The sequence below is a fragment of the Martes martes genome (genome assembly GCF_963455335.1).
Source record: "Martes martes genome assembly, chromosome: 2".
In the NCBI taxonomy this organism is placed as follows: Eukaryota; Metazoa; Chordata; class Mammalia; order Carnivora; family Mustelidae; genus Martes; species Martes martes.
In genome coordinates, this window is record NC_137889.1 from 95,008,213 (window position 1) to 95,028,287 (window position 20,075).

The 20,075-nt window shown below is 36.9% G+C and overlaps 1 protein-coding gene across 3 annotated transcripts in view; it reads left to right on the forward strand.

Annotated features, from left to right (window-relative positions):
* GRID2 (glutamate ionotropic receptor delta type subunit 2) overlaps nucleotides 1–20,075 on the forward strand; it is a gene marked incomplete at both ends in the record, with an annotated part of 1,466,807 nt that overhangs the window by 1,220,416 nt on the left and 226,316 nt on the right. For all 3 annotated transcript variants that reach the window (XM_080796960.1, XM_080796959.1, XM_080796961.1), the window contains one exon: nucleotides 5,438–5,633. In XM_080796960.1, the coding sequence (XP_080653086.1) occupies nucleotides 5,438–5,633 (196 nt within the window). The remainder of the gene's footprint in view (nucleotides 1–5,437; nucleotides 5,634–20,075) is intronic.

Consider the following 20,075-nt stretch of genomic DNA (forward strand, 5'->3'; position numbering starts at 1 on the left):
GGCAGAGAGGCAGGCAGAGAGAGAGGAGAAAGCAGGCTCTCCACAGAGCAGAGAGCCAGATGTGGGGCTCGATCCCAGGACCCTGGGATCATGACCTGAGCTGAAGGCAGAGGCTCTAACCCACTGAGTCACCCAGGCGCCCCAGCAGTCCATTTTTCAATACTTATTTCTTCTTCTTAGGTCTCAATAACACTAAATATCAGTCTAGTGGAACTTTATTTGGCATATTATTTGTTTTTTTAGGTTTTAAATTTTTGAATACTTTTTTTTTTCTTTCTTTTTTTTTTTTTTTTCTTTTTTCTAGAAAACCTGCCTCTAAACTCACCAAGCTCTTGGCCACAACCCCTGAACAGCAGTGGGAGCCAGGCAGAATTTTAACGTGGTTACTGATGGGCTCTTAGAGCTATAACAATATCTTTTCCTTTGGTAGATGCTGAAATCAGCATCCAGAGGAAGAAACTGTGGGAGAAAGAAAAAAGAAAAAAACCTGAACTGAGTTGGAAGACATTTTTAATACATCCCTGTTTGCTAGTCTCTCTTCTACTGTCAGCCCCTTGGCCTGAAGGATCTAACACCTATCCTATCAACCACATTCCATTTCTTTTCACCCTGAAGAAAAATCCCTTCCCATGTGATAACTTAAGTTGCTTTGTTCCATTCTGTTAAAAATGGGACTAGACTTACAATTCCCCACAGTTAAAGCTGACAGCTGTGTGTTGGTGAGCATTACACAAAACCAAACTCAACTGTTTAAAAAGAACAAAGGAAATTAAGATGGAAAAGAAAGATTTATATGTCTTATTTTAAAGTTTATATGGGTAAGATCTATTCTCTTGTTAAAGGAAAATAGGTAAAAATATGAGTGAAAGTTCACTACAGAGGGAAAAGGCATTAGATTTTTAATTAGTTGACAATTTTAGAAATTTAAGTAAGTAGCAACACATTCAAAGTTATGACCATTCAGTATCATTCATGAATCTCCTCTTCAAAAATATAAAGGGATCACCCTGCCACATACCAAATATCCATTAGAAATTATTAAATAGGGCATTATTTGGAGATGGATCATTGTAATAATAATCTCCATATAAGACAATAGAGGGGTGCAGTTGGTTAAGCATCTGATGCTTGGTTTTTGCTGAGGTCGTGATCTCAGGGTCATGAGATCAAGCACCAAGTCAGGTTCCATGCTAAGCAGAGAGTCTGCTTGAGGATTCTCTCCCTCTTTCTCTGCCCACTCATGCTCTCTCCCTCTCCCTCTCTCACTAAAAGAAATAAATCTTTTTAGAAAAACTAAAATAAAATAAAAATAAAACAATGGATAAGTTAGCTGAATACCAATATGACACGTCCTCTTGTACTCACCTTTAGACACTCTTATTCTCTCCATTTATAGTTGAGGAAATTCAGGTTAACAGGGGTTAACATCACACAGCCCACAAATAATCTATCTGCTCGACTTTAAAATCTAACTTACCCAATGTCAAAGCTACTGCTATCACTAATACCTAATATCAGAGTATCACATGTATCAAAATTAATTTTCTATACTTGCAGGGTTTTAAGTGTTTATTTTTCTCATGGAAAGAGTTTGCAATCAGCCTAGATCCACCCAAATTCCTGAAATTGACTTTACAGAAGTGCCCTAAATTACAATTTCTAAGTACATATAATGTTCATGCAAATAAGTAAATATCACTTACCTATCATCTCTCAGTATTCTTTAGTACCCATGGGTTGCTAGTAGTACAGGACACCAGGAAAAATAAAAGTAGAATTTTGAAAAGATGATGGGAGAACAAGGCTTAAAGTATCAAACCATTTGCTTTCTTTTATTATTCACCACTTATTGCTATAGACACTTTTTTTTTTTAACTCTATGTGCGTGAATGGGGGTGTGGGGTTGGGAGAGGGTGGTTCAGGTATAATAGATCTGCAGAGTGATTGTTTGCTGAGTTTTATGTGGTAAATGTGAGTTGTGTGAGATTAAGTGGAGAAATGGAATATATCAGTATGAGTATATTCCAAGTTAACTCTTTTCTAGAATGCTCCAGATTTTCCCATTTCCTCCATGACCTGGGTATGCATTGGCAATTGTTAAAAAAGAAATGACAACGTTTGCCATGGTAAATTAACTTATATATTAGGTATTTACTAATTATTTTAGAATTATTTTGCATTTAAAACTGATTTGGCGAAACAAACAAAAAAAAACACAATGATTTGGCATATCTAAATAATACTCAGATGTTGAACTTCAGATACAATTTTTTTTGAGGAATACCACTTATAGAACAATTTACTAGATTTCTTTTAAGGGTTCATACTATAGGCCATTCCTTTTCTGCTGATATTACTCTAAAATCTTACTAGTGTGAAAAATAACAGAATGACCACATAAAATGGTCACTGTCTTTCTGTGTTGGGCTCCTAAAACAGCCTTCACTTTCTGTAATAAGCTGTTTGTGCTCACTTCATTTTGCTTCATTTTATTTTTGTCACTTTTGGTACTGCCTCAGTGTACTATAATGGAACGATGCTGAATCAGGCAAGCTGTAATTTTTATTGCAAGCATATCTCAAGGCAAATTTATAAGCTGAACTTGATATCAGAAATGAAGCTGGAGGGAACATGTCTTTGTTCTAAGTTACAAATGCTCTGCTATTCTAAATTTGAGCTATGTTGAACATAAAATGCCTTTTTTTCTGACATCAGGAATTTCACACAGGCTGTATATTAAGAAATTCCTTTAAAATTTTTACTATGTACAAATCAGTTTCACCAACAAAACTGTTTGTATGACAATTCTATATTCAAGTTGTAAAGCTGATATTGAAGGTGATGTTATGCCACAGAAAATGATTCTATTAATGATCCTAACATTTGATTTCAATTTTCTTTTCATGAAAAGCTAAGAGGAAGTGTTAATTTATTTAACAGTATTTTACTGGTATGACTATTTGGGCAAACAAATTATATATTTAGAGGTTTGGGCATACAAAAATTTTACCCCTAGATTATGATCTCACCACCACCAAATTGAAAGTTTCTTAGAGTTATAGTACAGGTTGATTGCTGAATGTTCTAAATAGCTAGTGGCCAATCTCATCCTGGGAGGGTCTCTGATAAAATGTGACATGGCCTTCTCCAGCCATGGGACCTTTTGGTTTTAGAAGGTGCAAGCTCCATACAACTACCTAGCCTAGGCCCTTGTATTAATAGGTATTGAACAGATTGCTATTTGCTACTGCTATTATAACCTGTATTGATAATGTTTCATTTCTTTTTCCTGTGTTACCACTTAACATCTTCCTCCACTAGACGATGGGAAATGCGTTAAAATGTTAATGTTTTTAATAGTTTCACTCCTATCACTGGAAACAGCAGTGGATGAGAAGTAAATGATCTCTGGGAACAAAAGTCTTATTGCTATACTGTTAACAAGATAATTGTGGGATATCCCAGGAGCAAGTGCCCTTTTACTCTCCTATGAGGTTGTACCCTAGCCAAGTGTAGCTTGATTTTATTCCTGCTTTTGCCCTCAATTGTTCTTCATACTGTCATTTTATCTTTTTACAAATGGTAGAATTAGTTTAATAGTTGTAGAATATTCCAGCAAATTTTTCCTTGGAAATAGTCATTTTTTTATTTAATTTAATTTAATTTTTTTCAGTAATCCATAATTCATTGTTTATGCACCTCACCCAGTGCTCCATGCAATACGTGCCCTCCTTAATACCCACCACCGGGCTCAGCCAACCCCTCCGACCCACCTCCCCTCCAAAACCCTGTTTGTTTCTCAGAGTCCACAGTCTGTCATGGAAATAGTCATTTTTCAACACATCATTTTAAGCAGACGTACAGAACAAAAAGGAATTATCATGGTAGTTTCCATAGAGTAAATGATACACATCGACAACCTAAAACTCAATAAAATGTAGATTAAATTTTGCTGAAAGTTACTATTAGAAAATGGCATGAATACTCCTCTAGCAAACACAGCCCATAATTTATTGTTTGTGATACAGTTTTGCACATGATGGAAACTGGTGACCTGCAAGAGTATTCCCAATACCCTTGCCCAATGCTAGTGTTGTTTGCAAAGGCCCCAGGAAATCATTAGCAAACTCCATCTAGAAACAGACCAAAAGGTCAGAAGTATACATAACATGAGTTTCATGACCCATGGCTGTGGAGGGCTCTGAATATTCTTGTTCAAAATATGGTATAGTGTTTCAAAGCATCTGCTGCCATTCTGAGGTTAGTGAGCTTGAATATGCCAGTGTCTAATTTTGTACAGTATGCCAAAGACACATATTTGTTCTTAAACCTCAGTCATTAGAGTTGAGCAGCTACACAAACTCAAATGAGTTGCAGTGCAGCAGTAATTGGTTCTCCAGGTTAGAAAATACAGAGCGGCTCAGAAACTTAAATGTAAGGAAATTGACCACCAATTTAAGATAAATAACCTAGGACAAGTAGATACCATCTATATAACTCAAAGATGGATGTGAAAATCCTGACCATCATTATGCATAAGAGAGAGCTGAAAATATATTCATCTTTCTGGAAACATGGATTCTATTCTGTTCGAATACAAATAGAAGTCTCTCTCTCTCTCCCTCTCTCTTTCTCTCTCTTTCACACCCACAGACACACACATGCATGTGCACACACACAAACTTAAAGCAAATAAGAGGCAGTATCTTGCAGTAAAAATACAATAGCTTTTGAAGCCTACATTTGAATCTTATCTCATCCCTCACTGACTGTGCCACACTGAACAAATGCTTATACTCTCAACCTGAGTTTTCTCATCGATAAAATGGGTGAAATACTTCTGAGAAATGGGGCACTGCTGTGAGAATAATGTATGTCAGTTGCTGGCATGTATATGGTAGCCACTTGTTAAATAGTGACTATCATAAATACTAATTTTTAAATATACACTTCACCTCAAAATGGGTTGTTCATGCACAATGTAATTATTTTAAAAAAATATTTAAACATTGCTACCTAAAAGAACATAGGCTTAAGGCTTATAACATGTAGTTGTTTTTTAACTAAATGATTGTGTGTTTATCCAGCAATCTAATTTAATTTGTTTTTGCCTTGATGGAATTGCTAGATCTAGTTTTGGTTTTGGTTTTTTTCACAGTGAAGGCTCACACACACACACACACACACACACAAAAGAGCATTGCCTTACCATGAGAAATTTTCATTTTTCTTTCAGTAATGATTTCATCTTCTCATGATTCATGTGTCATACACCCTAACAGCAATTCTCTTTATATATTACATTTTAATATTAAGAAACCACAAAATAGGAAAGCAATTTGACATCTGTATTTACATATATTATTCTATTTCCTATAACTTTATTTCCAGTTGAAAATACTCTTTCTTGTGTCTCTCTTCTCTCCTAATCATGAAGATCTCTCCAGGACCTCTCCAAGCAAACAGACATCCCTTATGGCACAGTACTGGACTCTGCAGTATATGAACACGTCCGCATGAAGGGAATGAATCCTTTTGAAAGGGACAGCATGTATTCCCAAATGTGGCGGATGATCAACAGAAGCAATGGATCAGAGAATAACGTTCTGGAATCCCAAGCAGGCATTCAAAAGGTACTGGTCATCGTTCTGCTATAATAGTCTAGTCTGCTATTTTGTCTCCTATATTCGAATTGCTACATGGAGTTTGGTTTATTTCTTTTCTAAAATTTTAACTTTGACACAGAGTCTGCAATTAAATTATACCTCGTATTGATTTAAAGGAGATTTTGAGTTGGCAGAGTGCTTAAGCAGAGGGAATTCAAAGCCTTCTGTGCTGTGTCTAATGGATCTGTCTCCAATAGAATTCCAAAGCTAGAAAACATAAACTAGTATTTTGTTCAGAACGGGTCAGGGACTTATGCACATGAAGACTGAAAAGGTTTTTATGAAACCCATTCCAAATATCATTAGGGTTATCAAATTCTTTCAAATGACCTTGGGGTATTTTCTATACTGCATTTACTTTTAGATGAAAACTTTATCTTTACTTGTGATTATGTGGTGGATAAAAGTTAATCTTGTCAACAAATAAGGTTCCTGCAAATGTCTATTTCTATTCCAAAAGTGAAAATCTTTATTTCTAGCTTATTTTAAATAACCATCATTTAGAAGTTATTTTATCAGGGGGGCAAAAAAGCTTACGAAGCAGTCCTTTGTGTAAAACATGAAGCAAGTTTTTATTCTGGGCTGTGGTTTATAAACACCTCTACAGAAGTAATTCTTTCTTCCTCAAGTCCCATCAATCTGCACGAGAGAACTGAATGATTTTTGTTTAAAATTATCCCAGTGGCTAGCACAGTGAAAATCACAATGGTTGACACTCAATAAATAATTGTAGGATGAATGAATGAATGCATGCATAAATGTCAATTATAGCAACAAAGGTGGTATACACTTTTTCTCTGTAACCTTCCACAGAAGAATAATTTGGATCCTGTGTCTGAGTTCCTTGTTCAAAAGGCAAACTTATTAATACTATGTTGGAGAATGTTTTGATGGCTATAAAAAATATTCTGACACAGGTTCTAGCATTATTCTGTGCCTTTTCATATGATGTCCTTCATCTGCTACTGATGTTATGGTTCCCTAGAGTCAGCCTAGTTGGCGTCATTATTTTGAAAACTGAGGATGCTGATATGAGCCTCCTTCTAAGTCCTAATGATGCATTAGGATGTGAATTCCTTGAAATGTTAGCAATGGCCTCTAACTCCATCACCCTTATTGCATTAACCCCAGTTTCCCAGGACCCAAATATTGATCTTAAAATCCACTGGCTTCTAGAAGTTCAACAATTACTAGGAGGATGGGGGGGGTGAGAGTGGGTGAGTGAGTGGACCTATATGTTGTCTGGAGGAGATGGGAGGGTAGACATTTTAGGCTTTACTAGGTACTCATGGGATGTGAATGAACTTAACCCTTAGAATAAGAATACTAAGTCATTTTGGGAAGAGTTACTTTCCTTCATATTGTTAATTGTTAAGAAGAATTTTATTTTCTTGGGGATAAATATAGTCACAATTTATATTTTTATTCTATTTTAGAAGCCAAAGCTCTCCATACTTTACAACCTCTTTCTATAGCATATCATTCCAGAGAAAATTTGCTTTTTTTTTTTTAAGATTTTATTTATTTGACAGACAGAGATCACAAGTAGGCAGAGAGGCAGGCAGAGAGAGAAGGGGAAGCAAGCTCCCTGCTGAGCAAAGAGCCCGATGCAGGGCTTGATCTCAGGACCCTGAGACCATGACCTGAGCCGAAGGCAGAGGTTTAACCCACTGAGCCACCTAGGCGCCCCAGAGAAAATTCACTTTTTTTCTCCAAGCAGACATAGAGATTCTCAAAAAATATTTTAAAAGCTACATATTCACTCACTCATCACTTATTTATTCATTTTTTCATACAATATTTGCTAAGTGCCAATTATATACCAGGCACTGATCGAGAAACTATAGATAACTCCACCACAGAGAAATGATCACTGGATCTGTGAAATGTAAAGGCTGGCGAGAAAAGAAAACTTAAATATGTGATCAAATAAAATGATTTAAATCATGGTAAGTGCTATGGAAAAAAACCTTGGGTTCTTTTACAGAAATTAAAGAGAACATCTACTTTCAGAACAGTGATCAAGTATGGTTCCCTGAGGAGATAAAATATTAGTGATGACCTGCCTGATCAGGAGCTGTTTATGTAGAAGAGAGGGTGACAGGGCATCCAAACCAAGCACAACCTTAGCAGAAGCGTGAAGTTACACTCAAGAAACCAGCTGAAAATCAACACGAACTGGAACATGTCCAATGAGAGAACATGGAAGGAGGTTAGGAGGCAGGGGATAGATCATGAAGGACCTTGTTGCCCTTAATTAGGAATCTGGATTCTATTTGAATGGCAAAAAAAAAAAAAAAAAAAAAATGCTACTAAAATAAGGGAATGTGGTGACTCATTATTACCTTTCAAGAAGGTCACTATACCTGATGTATAGGGATTGGTAAGAGTATACAGAGCCGAAATAGTGACACCCTAAGAGACTCGTAAATTTCAGAGGTAGCCAGTCATGTCAACACATGTAGATAAGGTCTTGCTTCATTCTTGTGTTTTTATGCACACATACATACGCACACAGTCTGTATACCTTACAGTGTTTGTAGTAAAACAAACTGGGTATACTTCCTATATTCCAGCATTTCCAAAATAAAAAATAAATCACAAGGGTATGGAATATCGAATGTCACGTAAAAGTGACATTTGATATTTGATTTTTAAATAGTCATGTATGTGTTAAGATATATGTATGTATCTTCCAAGGTCTTCAGGATTGTTTAAGAAAACCTCTCCTTTTCAAAGCATGTACATATGGTTTCCTACATTTTCTGTTTCTTTTTTTCTTACCTTTATGTCTTTTAACCATATAGAATTTAATTTGACATTTGTGGATATGTAAAAAGAAATTATAGATACCTACCCTGAGAAAATTTCAGTTTGAGATTCTATGAAATAAAAGTGTTTTAGACTAAGCTATTGATAAGTTTGCATTGTGTGCTAAGAAATTTAGTTAATTCTTGTAGGTTTTGCCATTTCTTTTTCTTTAAATATGTAGCCATTCCATCATCTTTTGACCTGGGCTAGTGTTTCTCATGCTGTTATTAAATGTGATACATTTTTTTAAAAAGTTTATTATGAAAAACAGAAAGAGCCCTGTTTCCTGGTTCTTCCAGTTCTTATGTGTACAACTTTGGACAAATCCCTTGGCTTCTCTAAGACTCAGTCTCCTCCTCCCTAAGATTGTCACAGTGTGAGAATTAAAAGCCTGCAAAAGACATTTCAACATGGGTTCAAATACAGTTCATTTTTTAAGCTCAAATGTTTAAATGTAACTAGTTACTTAAAATCTGTGGGCCCCAGGATTTTTATCATGTTGATAAGAATTCCTACTTCACATGTTTTTGTCATATATGTGTGTATATACACACACACACACATATATATATGCATATATACATACAGGCATCAATATATAATATGATTAGAGCCATAACTTCATAAAAAGATCCTTAAGATTACCTGAAAGAATGTAAAGGTGAGCAATTTGTTATGACAAAGCTTTATTATATAGTATCTTCTAAGGTTAAGTTAAAATTGTAACATATTTGAAAAGGTTAATTAATAAAAGAAGTAGAGAAGAATTTCTACTCTTATAATCTACTGATAAAGAGGACTTATGAGTTTTAAAAACTGCAAATCATGTCACCTAGATTTATACCATATTTATTTAGTTTTCTGATTCACTAGAGGGGCAGTGAAGAATGTTCTTATGAATTCATAATGGAAAATATCAAAGTTAAATTTGCTTGTTGTATGTATTCTTTCAACCAAAATCAGAGATAGCTGAAAATTGATTTGATCAAAAAATAGGTAATAATAATGAAATGTATTTTGGTTCAGTTTGCAAGGTCTTGGCCAGCTTCTCTTAAAGCACAAAACCAACCAACCAAAAACCAATAACCTTCTCACCGGCTAAAGCTCACTGGGAGTCTGTAAGATTGAGAACTGTAATACATGAAATGTGGTTGTGGATTCTTGCTTTAGTAACTAGTCTTGCACATCGCACACAGCAGCTTCCTCTTCTCTGTCGTTGGTTTCTAATTTGTTCAGGCAGAAAAGACTTTAGAGGTCTTCTAGGTCAATTTTCCACAAAAGACCAAACTTCTTCTACAGTGTCTTTGACACGAGTTCATATATATAGTAACTGCCTTCCAGGAAAACCTGCATCACTGTGCAAACAGTCCTTGCAATCTAATTACAACTTTAAATAGATACCATTAATGTCTCAGGTTATGTTTGTTCTTAATTGTGCTACTAGTCTCATTAAGTTTCTCTTACTTGAAGGTAGAGCTTTATCCCTTCTAACATCATTCTGCTCATACCAAAAGAAGCTGTATAAATGAGGATTAAGTAAATGAGTTCTGATATGCTATTCTTGGGAGACATCCACCTGTATCAGACTAACCTAATTAAACTAGAACAAATTTGATTCTGTCTTCCTTTTCCCATAAGCAGAGAAAATGTATATGAAAATATAAGTGAAATATTCAGTGCATTCATTCGACAATCATTTATTGAGCACCTGCTATGTATCAGTCAGTATTTTGGTCACCAGAGTGAACATAAATGAAAGCAAAATTCCTTCATAGAGTTCACATTCTAATGGAGGAAGCAGAAAATTAAAAAGAATTAAATATGTTGTATTTTAATAGTGATAAGTGTTAAGGAGAAAAAGTAGGAGAGGGAGAAGGGGGACAAGAGGGAGATGTTCTGCCTTATTAGATCAGATGGCCAGGGAAGGCTTAAGAAAATGACATTGGAAAAAAGACATGAAGCAGATTCGAGAGAAAGAGTTGTATATCTGGGTGACATGTTTTCAGACAGAGGGTCAGCCGGTGCAAAGGCCCTAAGGTGGGAGTATGCCTGGATGTTCTAAGACTGTGAAGGAAGCTAGTATAACTCAGAAATAAGGTGTAACATCAGAAAAATAACAAAGTCCAAGAAAGCGTATCATACAGGGCCTTGTTACCTACAGCATAATCCTGTGAACTAGCAACATCAGCATCTTGGGAGCTTGTTAGAAATGCAGACTCTTGGGCCCCATCTAAGCCCTTCTCAATGTAAATCTCCGACTAAGAAGATTCCCAGGTGATTCATATGCGCGCTAAAGTCTGAAAATGCTAATACAGAGCTGTATAAAACATTCTAAGTGGGCTTTTACTCTGTGGAAGATACAAAACTTAAGAAGGGTTTGAACAGAAAAGTAACATGCTAAAACTCATATTTTGGCAAGTCATAGGTAAAGATCTGACTAGGAATGAAGGATCTGTGCATAGTACTGAAATAGAGAAGTCTCTGGTTATTTAGAGGGCAATATTTTTTTTTTCTGATAGCCTATTAAACTCCGATGGTGAAGAACAAATTATTCTAAAACCCCAGCAATGAAGACTACTCAAAAAGAAAAGAAAATCAGGATTGGTAGGATTAAAATCCTAGCCAGAGGATCCCTATGCATAATACTTCAGACTACAGAGCTCAAAGAGGATATAAAAATCCAATGGATACTATGGCAACAGGGAAGTGAGGGATGGTGTTGGCAGCCGCAGTTTTCAATCAGAAAGAGCATCAATTTGCAAAGCTAATTAGGCCACACAAGTCCCAGAGCAGTATGGGGAAAGGGAAACTGACAAGGTCCAGGTGTGGAGCAAAGCCACTGGGCTCAGGCCCCAGCTCTAATGCCAGCTGGAAAATTGGAGAATTGAAACGAAAACCAAGACAAAAGATCGGTCATGTCAAATGGGCCAGCATTGGGGATTTTTGAGGACTGACGCAGAAAGACAAATTCTAGACCTTATGAAATGATGGGGTAAGCCTACCCTCTTTATTGATCTGTGGCTGAAAAAACTGGGTGGAGTGAAGCTATTGTTTTATTTATTCATTCAACACATATTCAGTGAGCACCTATTTACCAGGCACTGTTCTAGGTATCAGGAATCAAACAGAACAAGGAAAGTCCCTGCCCAAATGGAGATTATTTTGTACTGGAGAGAAAAAAATAGACAAGCCCATAAATACATGCTCTGAAAAAAAAAATTTGGAAAGGTAACAATGAAAGAAAGCAGAGGAGGGAGAGGGTTGTTGCCATCACATATAAAGCGGTCTCAGAAGGCATCCCTGAGAAAGTGCCATTTGAGTAGAGACCTGAAAGACGACAGGTATGACCCATGAAGATGGTAAGGAGACAGTGAGGACAGGAGCTCCAGGCAGAAGGAAAATTACTGCAAAATTCCTGAGGCAGAAGGTAACTTGGCATGATAGAGAAATGTCAAGAACAATGTGGCTGGAGAAAGTTCATGGGGAGTGGATAGGATATGCAGGGGAGGTAGGAAATAAGATCCCAGTGGGTGTTAGAATGGTGGCCTAAAGATGTTCAAGTGTGGGCCCCACTAAAGTTCCAATTGCATCTTTTTTTTTAAATTGAGATATAATCGACATATAACATTATATTAGTTTCAGGCATACAACATAATGATCCTATGTTTGTGTATATTGCAAAATCACAATAAGTCTAGTTAACATCAGTCACTATTGTTACACATTTTCTTTTTGTGATGAGAACTTTCAAGATCTATTCTCTTAGCAACTGCTACATATGCAATACAGTATTATTCACTATGTCACCATGCTGTACATTACATCCCCATGACTTATGTATTTTATAACTAGAATTTTGTGCCTTTCAATTTCATTTACCCATTGTATCTTAAATGGGGAATGGAAAGCATTTGAATATCTTAAATCCACTCAGAAGATTCTGATTCACAGTAAAGGTTGAGAATCATTGATAAAATATCTTGGAGCCACTTAAATGACCCTAACTTTTTAATAATTCTGAGATTTTGAGCAGGAGAGTGACATGAGCTGACTTACTTTTTAAAGCTCCATTTATGGTGTTGTGTGAAAAATAGGAGAGGGCAAGGCTAGAAGCAAGGAGAAGCGTGAGGAGAGACTACTGTTGTAATTCAAGTGAAACATGATGGTGGATGGACCAGAGTGCTTATGGTGGAAGAGGTGAGCAGTGACTGAATTTGAATATATTTTGAAAGTCACTCTGACAAAATTTTGTAAAAGACTGAATGTGGGATATGAAAAAAAGGAGTTAGAAATGAGTCCAATGTCTCTGGCCTAAGTAGTTGGAAGAATGAAGTTGGCTTTTATTGAGGTTGAGAAAATTATGGGAAGAGCAGATTTGAGAAGCCAAATGAGACTTTGCCTTTGGCACGATAGTTAATATGAAATGTTTATTAATTATCCAAGAAAGATGCCAAGAAAGCTGCTTTCTATATATGAGTTGAGTGTTTAGGAGAAAGTTCTAGCTGGAGATTGGAGAATACTAGCATAGAGTCTGTATTTAAAGTCCTAAGACTCAATGATATCACTAAAGGTGTGTTTATCTAGAAAGGAAAGCTATGTAAAGACTAATCCTGGGACAATGTAGTATTTAGAGGAGGGAGAGTCAAAAAAGGTATAACAAAGTCAGGGAAGGATCAGCCAAGGAAACAGGGATAAAACCAAGAGTGCTTGTTTAGAAGCCAGCGAAAAAGTGTTTCAAGGAAATTCAAATGGTCAACTCTGTCAAATGATGCTCATAGATCAAATATGGTGAAGACAGGGAATTAATGATTTATTTGGCAACCAGCAGTCACTGATGACCTTGACAAAAGCAGATCTGGTAGAGGGAAAGAAGAAGAAATTAGAGTTAGATTGGAAAGAAAAAGAATGAGAAGAGAGGCCGTGGAAATTACAAGGCTAGGTACTTTTTATTCACTTTATTTTTTTTCTATTCAAGTATAATTAACATACAGTGTTTTGTTAGTTTCAGGTGTACAATATAATGGTTTGAGAACTTTATACATTACTCAGTGCTCATCAGAAGTGTACTCTTAATCCCCTTTATCTATTTCACCTGTCCTCTACCCACCTTTCCTCTGGCAACCACCCATTTGTTCTCTATATTTAGGAGTCTTTTTGTTGTTGTTTTTCTTTTTTTCTTCGTTAATTTTTTTTTTGTTAGACTGGGCACTTTGTAAAGGTGCTTTTCTGAAAGGAAATGCTGAGTAATAATGGGGAGGGTTCTAGAGTGGGAAGTGGGGTTTGGGAAATTTTTTTTATGAAAAAAGATATATACAATGTCTCTATACTAATGAGATGATACAGTAAAGAGGGGGAAATTTATGGTGCAAGAGAGAGACAAGAGAACTGCTGGAGATTTGTTCTTGAGATCTAATGCACAAGTGGGGGGGTTGGATTTAGGAGCACAGTCCATCCATAGCAAAAAGAGAGAAGGTAGAACATATGGACATACATGCAGATAAGTTGGAAGATATGGTAGTGGAAGTATATGGAAAATCATTTTTGACTGATTATATTTACTCAGAGAAATAGGAACCAAGGCCATCACCAAAATATAAGTAACAGGATAAAGATTCTGGAGAATTGAAGAGAGAGAAGATAGGAACAGTTGTTCTGGAGAAAGGGAGGAACAGTAGATGAGTGAAATATAATGGTATTCCTCGAAAAGACTAATGGCTCTTTTGAAATAGTCATCATGGCCATAGATTAAAACCAATCAGCATGATTATGGGCTTTTTTGTAACATAAACATGGAGTTCACAGAGAAGAGATTTCACCAGAATTGGTGTTTATCAGAGAAGCATGATAGAAAACAATAGGGTGAGGGAGTTGAGAATATATCCAAAGAAATTATTATTATGAGTGAAAGGATCTCAGATGAGAGGAGATTGAGGATACCAAGGGGATGACATGTGGGAGCCTGGGTGGCTCAGTCAGTTAAGCAGCTGCCTGCAGCTCAGGTCATGAACCCAGTGTCCTGGGATCAAGGCCCACATCAGGCTCCCTGCTCAGTGGAGAGCCTGCTTCTCCTTCTCCTTCTGCCTGCCGCTCTGCCTACTTGTGCTCTCTATCTCTCTGTCAAATAAATAAAATCTTGGGGAAAAAAAAAAAAAGAGGATGACATGAACAATGAACTATTGATCTGGATGGGACCAGAGAACTATAGGAGTCCATGAACCATGGAAATAATACAAATTGGTTCCAAGATGACACATTTGAAATTGAGATGATGAAGAGAGTGCTAGTATTGGAAGTGATATGACATGGGAGTGGGTGGCTAAGGTAGGAGATGAAGAAGCCAAGTACTGGAAGAGGATGTCTATGTGAATAATCAAATCACCAAGAATAACCACAGAACTAGAATTTGAAAGAGTGACAGAGAGCCAAGTGGTAAAATCTTTGAGCAATGTTAGAGTGACACAGAGTCAGCAGATGCCTGCATTAGGAATGAGTGTAGTCTGATAGCATGAGCTTCACAACCAAGGCTCTAGAAGTGGTTCAAGGAACAAGAAGGATACCTACTCATGATCCAGCCCTGGTGATATGAATGTTGTAGAAGAAAAAAGTAATCATCATTTGAGAATACCAAAAGTAATGTAGTATCTGCAGAAGAAAAGCAAGTTCTACTCCGCAAAAGAAGGTTAAAGGAAGTTTCAAAAAAAAACAAAAAACAGAATGAGGATATAGGCAGGGCTTAGGGCAGTCTCTTAAAACCCTGTGACTCAAGATTACTCCCATCAGGGGGCACCTGTGTGGCTCAGTCAGTTAAGCATCCGACTCTTGGTTTCAACTCAGGTAATAATCTCATTGATCATGAGAATGAAGCTAGCGGGAACCAAATTACATAAAAGAAAAAAGGCTGTGAGTAGAAAACAATTTTCAACTGTTATGAGTTTACATACAGTAATTCCTGGTCTTATGCATCTCAAACCCATGAACCACACTGGTCATATTCTCTTTTCCGGTTGTCCCATTCCCCTTCCTCTTTGAACTCTATAGCATCATTTGGCATTGGGTAAAGATGCCAAAGTAGGTGACAGTTATGAGCAGAGAGATGATAGGACCTAACTTGGGCTACAGTGAATGACTTGGTAATATACTAAGTATATGACCTTAAAATCATGGTTAGGCCCCATTACAGAAATGAATAATCAGACTGAACACAACTTGGGGAAAATCAAAACAAAATACTAAACAACTTTGGATCTTTGAAAGTGCCAGAAGTCCTAGACTGTCATACCACTGGGCTTAGAAGTAGCTGTGCATTTGCTACATTTGCCCTTTGCCAAATGATTTCAACAAATAAGATAGGATTTACTTTAGCACTTCAGCAGGCATCTGGGAGCTCAGATCCCATTAACATATTTTCTGCTCCCCAAAAATCAAAGGTTTTAAGTCCATGTCAGTTATTCCATAGTGCAAGAAGAGAGTCAGTGCGACAATAAACAACAACAACAAAACACACAGTGGCTCAGTCAGTTAAGAGTCCAACTCTTGGTTTCACCTCAGGTCATGATCTCAGGGTCCAGGGATGAAGACCTGTATCGGAATCCATGCTCAGTGTGGAGTCCGCTTGGATTCTCTCTCTCCCTCTGCACCTCTCCCCACCCAAATTAATAAGTAAAATCTTAACACACACACACACACACACACTCATAGAGATCATTCCCAGAAGCCTTGGCAATGCATTTTTAATGCCTGGGATTGATTGTTTTTATTATTTTCTTAAATATTCTATTTATTTATTTATGTATTTGACAGAGAGAGAGAGCAGGAACAGTAGGAGGAGCAGAGAAGGAGGGGGAGGGATAGAGCAGACTCTGCTGAGCCTGGAGCCTGACTTGGAGTTCAATTCCATGACCCCGAGATAATAAACTGAATAGAAACCAAGATTGGAGGCCCAGCCAACTGAGCTACCCAGGCACCCCTTTTATTAACATTTTTTAAAACATATTTTTGTTTCTAATAATCTTCATAGATGTTTGAGTTAAAAATTGGTCTTGATTAGCTATGTTCTCAAGGGTAAAGGTGAAGTCCAAAACTATATCCTTCCTAAACAGCCATAAGCATTTTAGCTTGAGTTAGAATGTTAGATCTTACAACACACAAAGCAAACTGAAAGCTGAAAAGATTTTTTCGAGATGCCCAGAAAAAATAGATATAGATATAGACTCTGTAAATGAAAGTGAAAACAATGAAGTGGTATTTCTTGTATATAAAGATGATAGTACTAAGCTGCCATTAACAGAGCATGTAATTTTAAAATTGCTTTTTTATATAGTGATTTAATCCATGATGAAAGCCAGACCTGCTCCAATTCTTCTTTTAATTAGCTACATTCAATTCCAATTCATCTACTCATTCACTCATTCCTTTAATCAACAAACATTTATTTAGTGGTGCTGAATACGATGGGCACAGAGGATACAGAAATGGTTCAGTCTAGTGAGTGTGGGGCAGGAAAGTGCAATATAGCAGCTGATCTACAGAGAAATGTACAAGATCCCAAGAGAAAGCAGAGAAAGGGAATTTATCATAGCCTGAGGGATGAGGCTAGTTCAGATCACAGAGGCTTCCAAGAGGAAGTAATGTTAATCTTAGAGTAAGTAGGATTTAATTAAGTAAAAGAGATATAGGAGTAAGTGGGATAAGGAGACAGCCTGAACGAAAACATGGAGGTAAGAATACAGTACACACAGGAAATAAAAAGCAGTTACGGTTAGATATAGGTGCTTATACTGGTCAAGTTTTTCTATAGAAAAAGAACAATTTATATATTCATATATTACATTCATATATTTGTGTGTGTATATGTGTGGATGTATGTTTATATAAAAAATTAGATTTAGTATAAGGAATTGGCTCATGCAATTATGGAGGCCAACATGTCCCACCAATGGCTGTTTATAAGTGGGATACTCAGGAAAGCTGATGATTTAAATTCTAGTGTGATTCTGAAGGCCTGAGAACTAGGAGCTTTACTGGTATGAATCCCAGTTTAAGAGAAGGCGCAGACTGATGCCCCAGCTCAACAGTCAGGCAGAGAGAGAAGGAGAGAAACTTCTTCTACCTTTCTGTTCTATTCCAGCGCTCCCTGGGTTAGATAACGTCCACCTACCTTGGGGAAGATAATCTGCCTTACTCAGTCTACTAATTCAAATGCTAATGTCTTCTGGAAACACACTCATGGGCACATCCAGCAATCATGTTTAACCAGGTACCTGGGAATCCCATGACCTAGTCAAGCTGACACATAGATTAACTATCCCAGTGCTCTCGTACAGTGAAAAGGGGTAGAGGAGCAGTTTGTGCGGGTGGATCAGAGACACCTGCTGGGACGTGTACCATCTGAACCTGCCACTAGATGTTAACTGTATAGTTTTAACTAAATGACCAAGAAGGTGCCAAAAGAATAATGAAAAATATTGGAAAAGAAATGTCTGGACTGGAAAGAAGGTATACCCACTTTGGACCTCAGTTTTCTTCCTTTAACTTAAAAGTTGTGGAAATTAGGAGGGCCTGGGTGGCTCAGTGGGTTAAAGCCTCTGCCTTTGGCTCAGGTCATGATCCCAGCATACTGGGATCGAGCCCCGCATCAGGCTCTCTGCTCAGTGGGGAGCCTGCTTCCTCCTCCCTCTCTCTCTCTCTCTCTCTCTCTCCCTCTGCCTACTTGTGATCTCTGTCTGTCAAATAAATAAATAAAATCTTTTAAAAAAAGGAAGTTGTGGAAATGAAATAGATGAATTCTGAGAATCCTTCTGGAGCTAACATTCAGTAAGTCTTAGGACCCTAATTTCAAACTGTTTAATAGCCACACGAGAGAAGTGCACTTCCCAGATAACCTCAGAGGCCTCAGCTGTCACTCCTAGTTTACCACAAATTCTGTCCCTCAAGCATTCCTTCTACAAAGGAATACCAGCTTTGTAGTTCCCCAGGATGAAAAATCATAGGTAGGTGCATCTTTGTTTCCTTGTGGTTGCATTAGGTTCACAAACTTCTTTATCCGACAAATAGTGTAAATGGTTCATTGCCTTGGTTTAGTTCTTACTCTTGACAATTACTTCCCAAATTGGAAAATGCTCATATATTTTAAACATTTCTCTTGGAAAAATGCAAAAAAGTAAAAAAGTATAATTCCACAATACTTTTAAAATCAGCTCACTCTGTCCATCCAGTTTTACCCTCAATTAACCTCCGTTGAGATAGCAGGGTGCACATCTTCGTGACTTTCTTTATTTAATGGGCACATATATGCTACAGTTTTTTGTTTGGTCTCCATTTGGACTTTTTCAAATGAAATGTTTTCTGCCTTTGTCTTTACCAATTTCTGTCATCAACATCTTTCAAGTTAGCATATATATTTATACATCATTGTAATACCTTCGAAATAGTCTATGAACTATCGTAATTTATCAAATTGTTAACCTTGATGAGCACTTTGAATTTTTCAAATATTTATCTCCTATAAGCAGCTATGATTAACATTTATTTTTATATATTTGTCATTATTTTCTTTTGTAAATACAGTCGTAAAAGTACGATTCTGAGTTAAGGAACATATGCATTTACAAATTTAATAACCACTCTCAAAGTAGCGTCTGAAAATGTACTTTCAATACAAAAGAGAGTCCTAGTTTCCCACCTTCTTGCCTGAAATTGCCAAAAGTAAATGACACTACTACTCTTTTACATTTTCAGTTTTGCCAGAATGATGAATGAAAAGTCTCTCGTTTTTATTTTCACTTTTCTAATTACTAGGTTGTGCATTCAAACGTGGATGACTTCTATACATCATCTTTATAATGCAAAATTACTTCTTTCATCCTTTTTTTTCTTGACTTGTTATTGTCAATTTCAATGCTTCTTTTTAAAAAATGAATAATAGCACCTTGGGGTTTTGGGGTTCACTCTGCCTTTAAACTCCCAGACTTTTCTTATCCATGTCCACAGCCGCATTGACACTGTCAGTTAAACAGATGTGCTGGCAAGGGAACACAACTCGGTCAGGTCCTAATATAAATCCACATGCCCAAGTGTACACTTCATAAGACAACATTTCTTTTGCCAGACAGTAATTTTAGAGAACAGCATTTACTTTGTGAAAAATGGGAAAAGCTAAATGATTTTGTAAATATGCCTCCAAGCTGGCCACTGTTTGCTATCTTCCCTTTTATCCCTTAGAATATTAATATAAATAAGAATTTTATAATACTTAGTGCCCTAGTAACAGATACAGGCTGAGAGGGCTCCCGGTTTTTGAAATGTTTTTCTATAGCGAAGATACTGGACTTTCGTGCTGACGTACTTGTTTCCATTACATTAAGCTGTAGACCTTTCATACATACTTGGATTTTTAGTTTCTCATCAAACCCTCCTTCCCTCAGTAGGAGAATTAGCAGCCTGTAGAGGCTTTATTTGCATTCCTGTGAGTTCCAGCCCCTGGTTGTCCTTTCATATCTTCAAAGGGCCCTTTCTCTGCTCTTGGATTTATGTGCTCAGTGTTCTACTGTGATTTTCTGCTTCTCAGCTGCTGAATTCACTTCTGCTACTAAAGCTTAA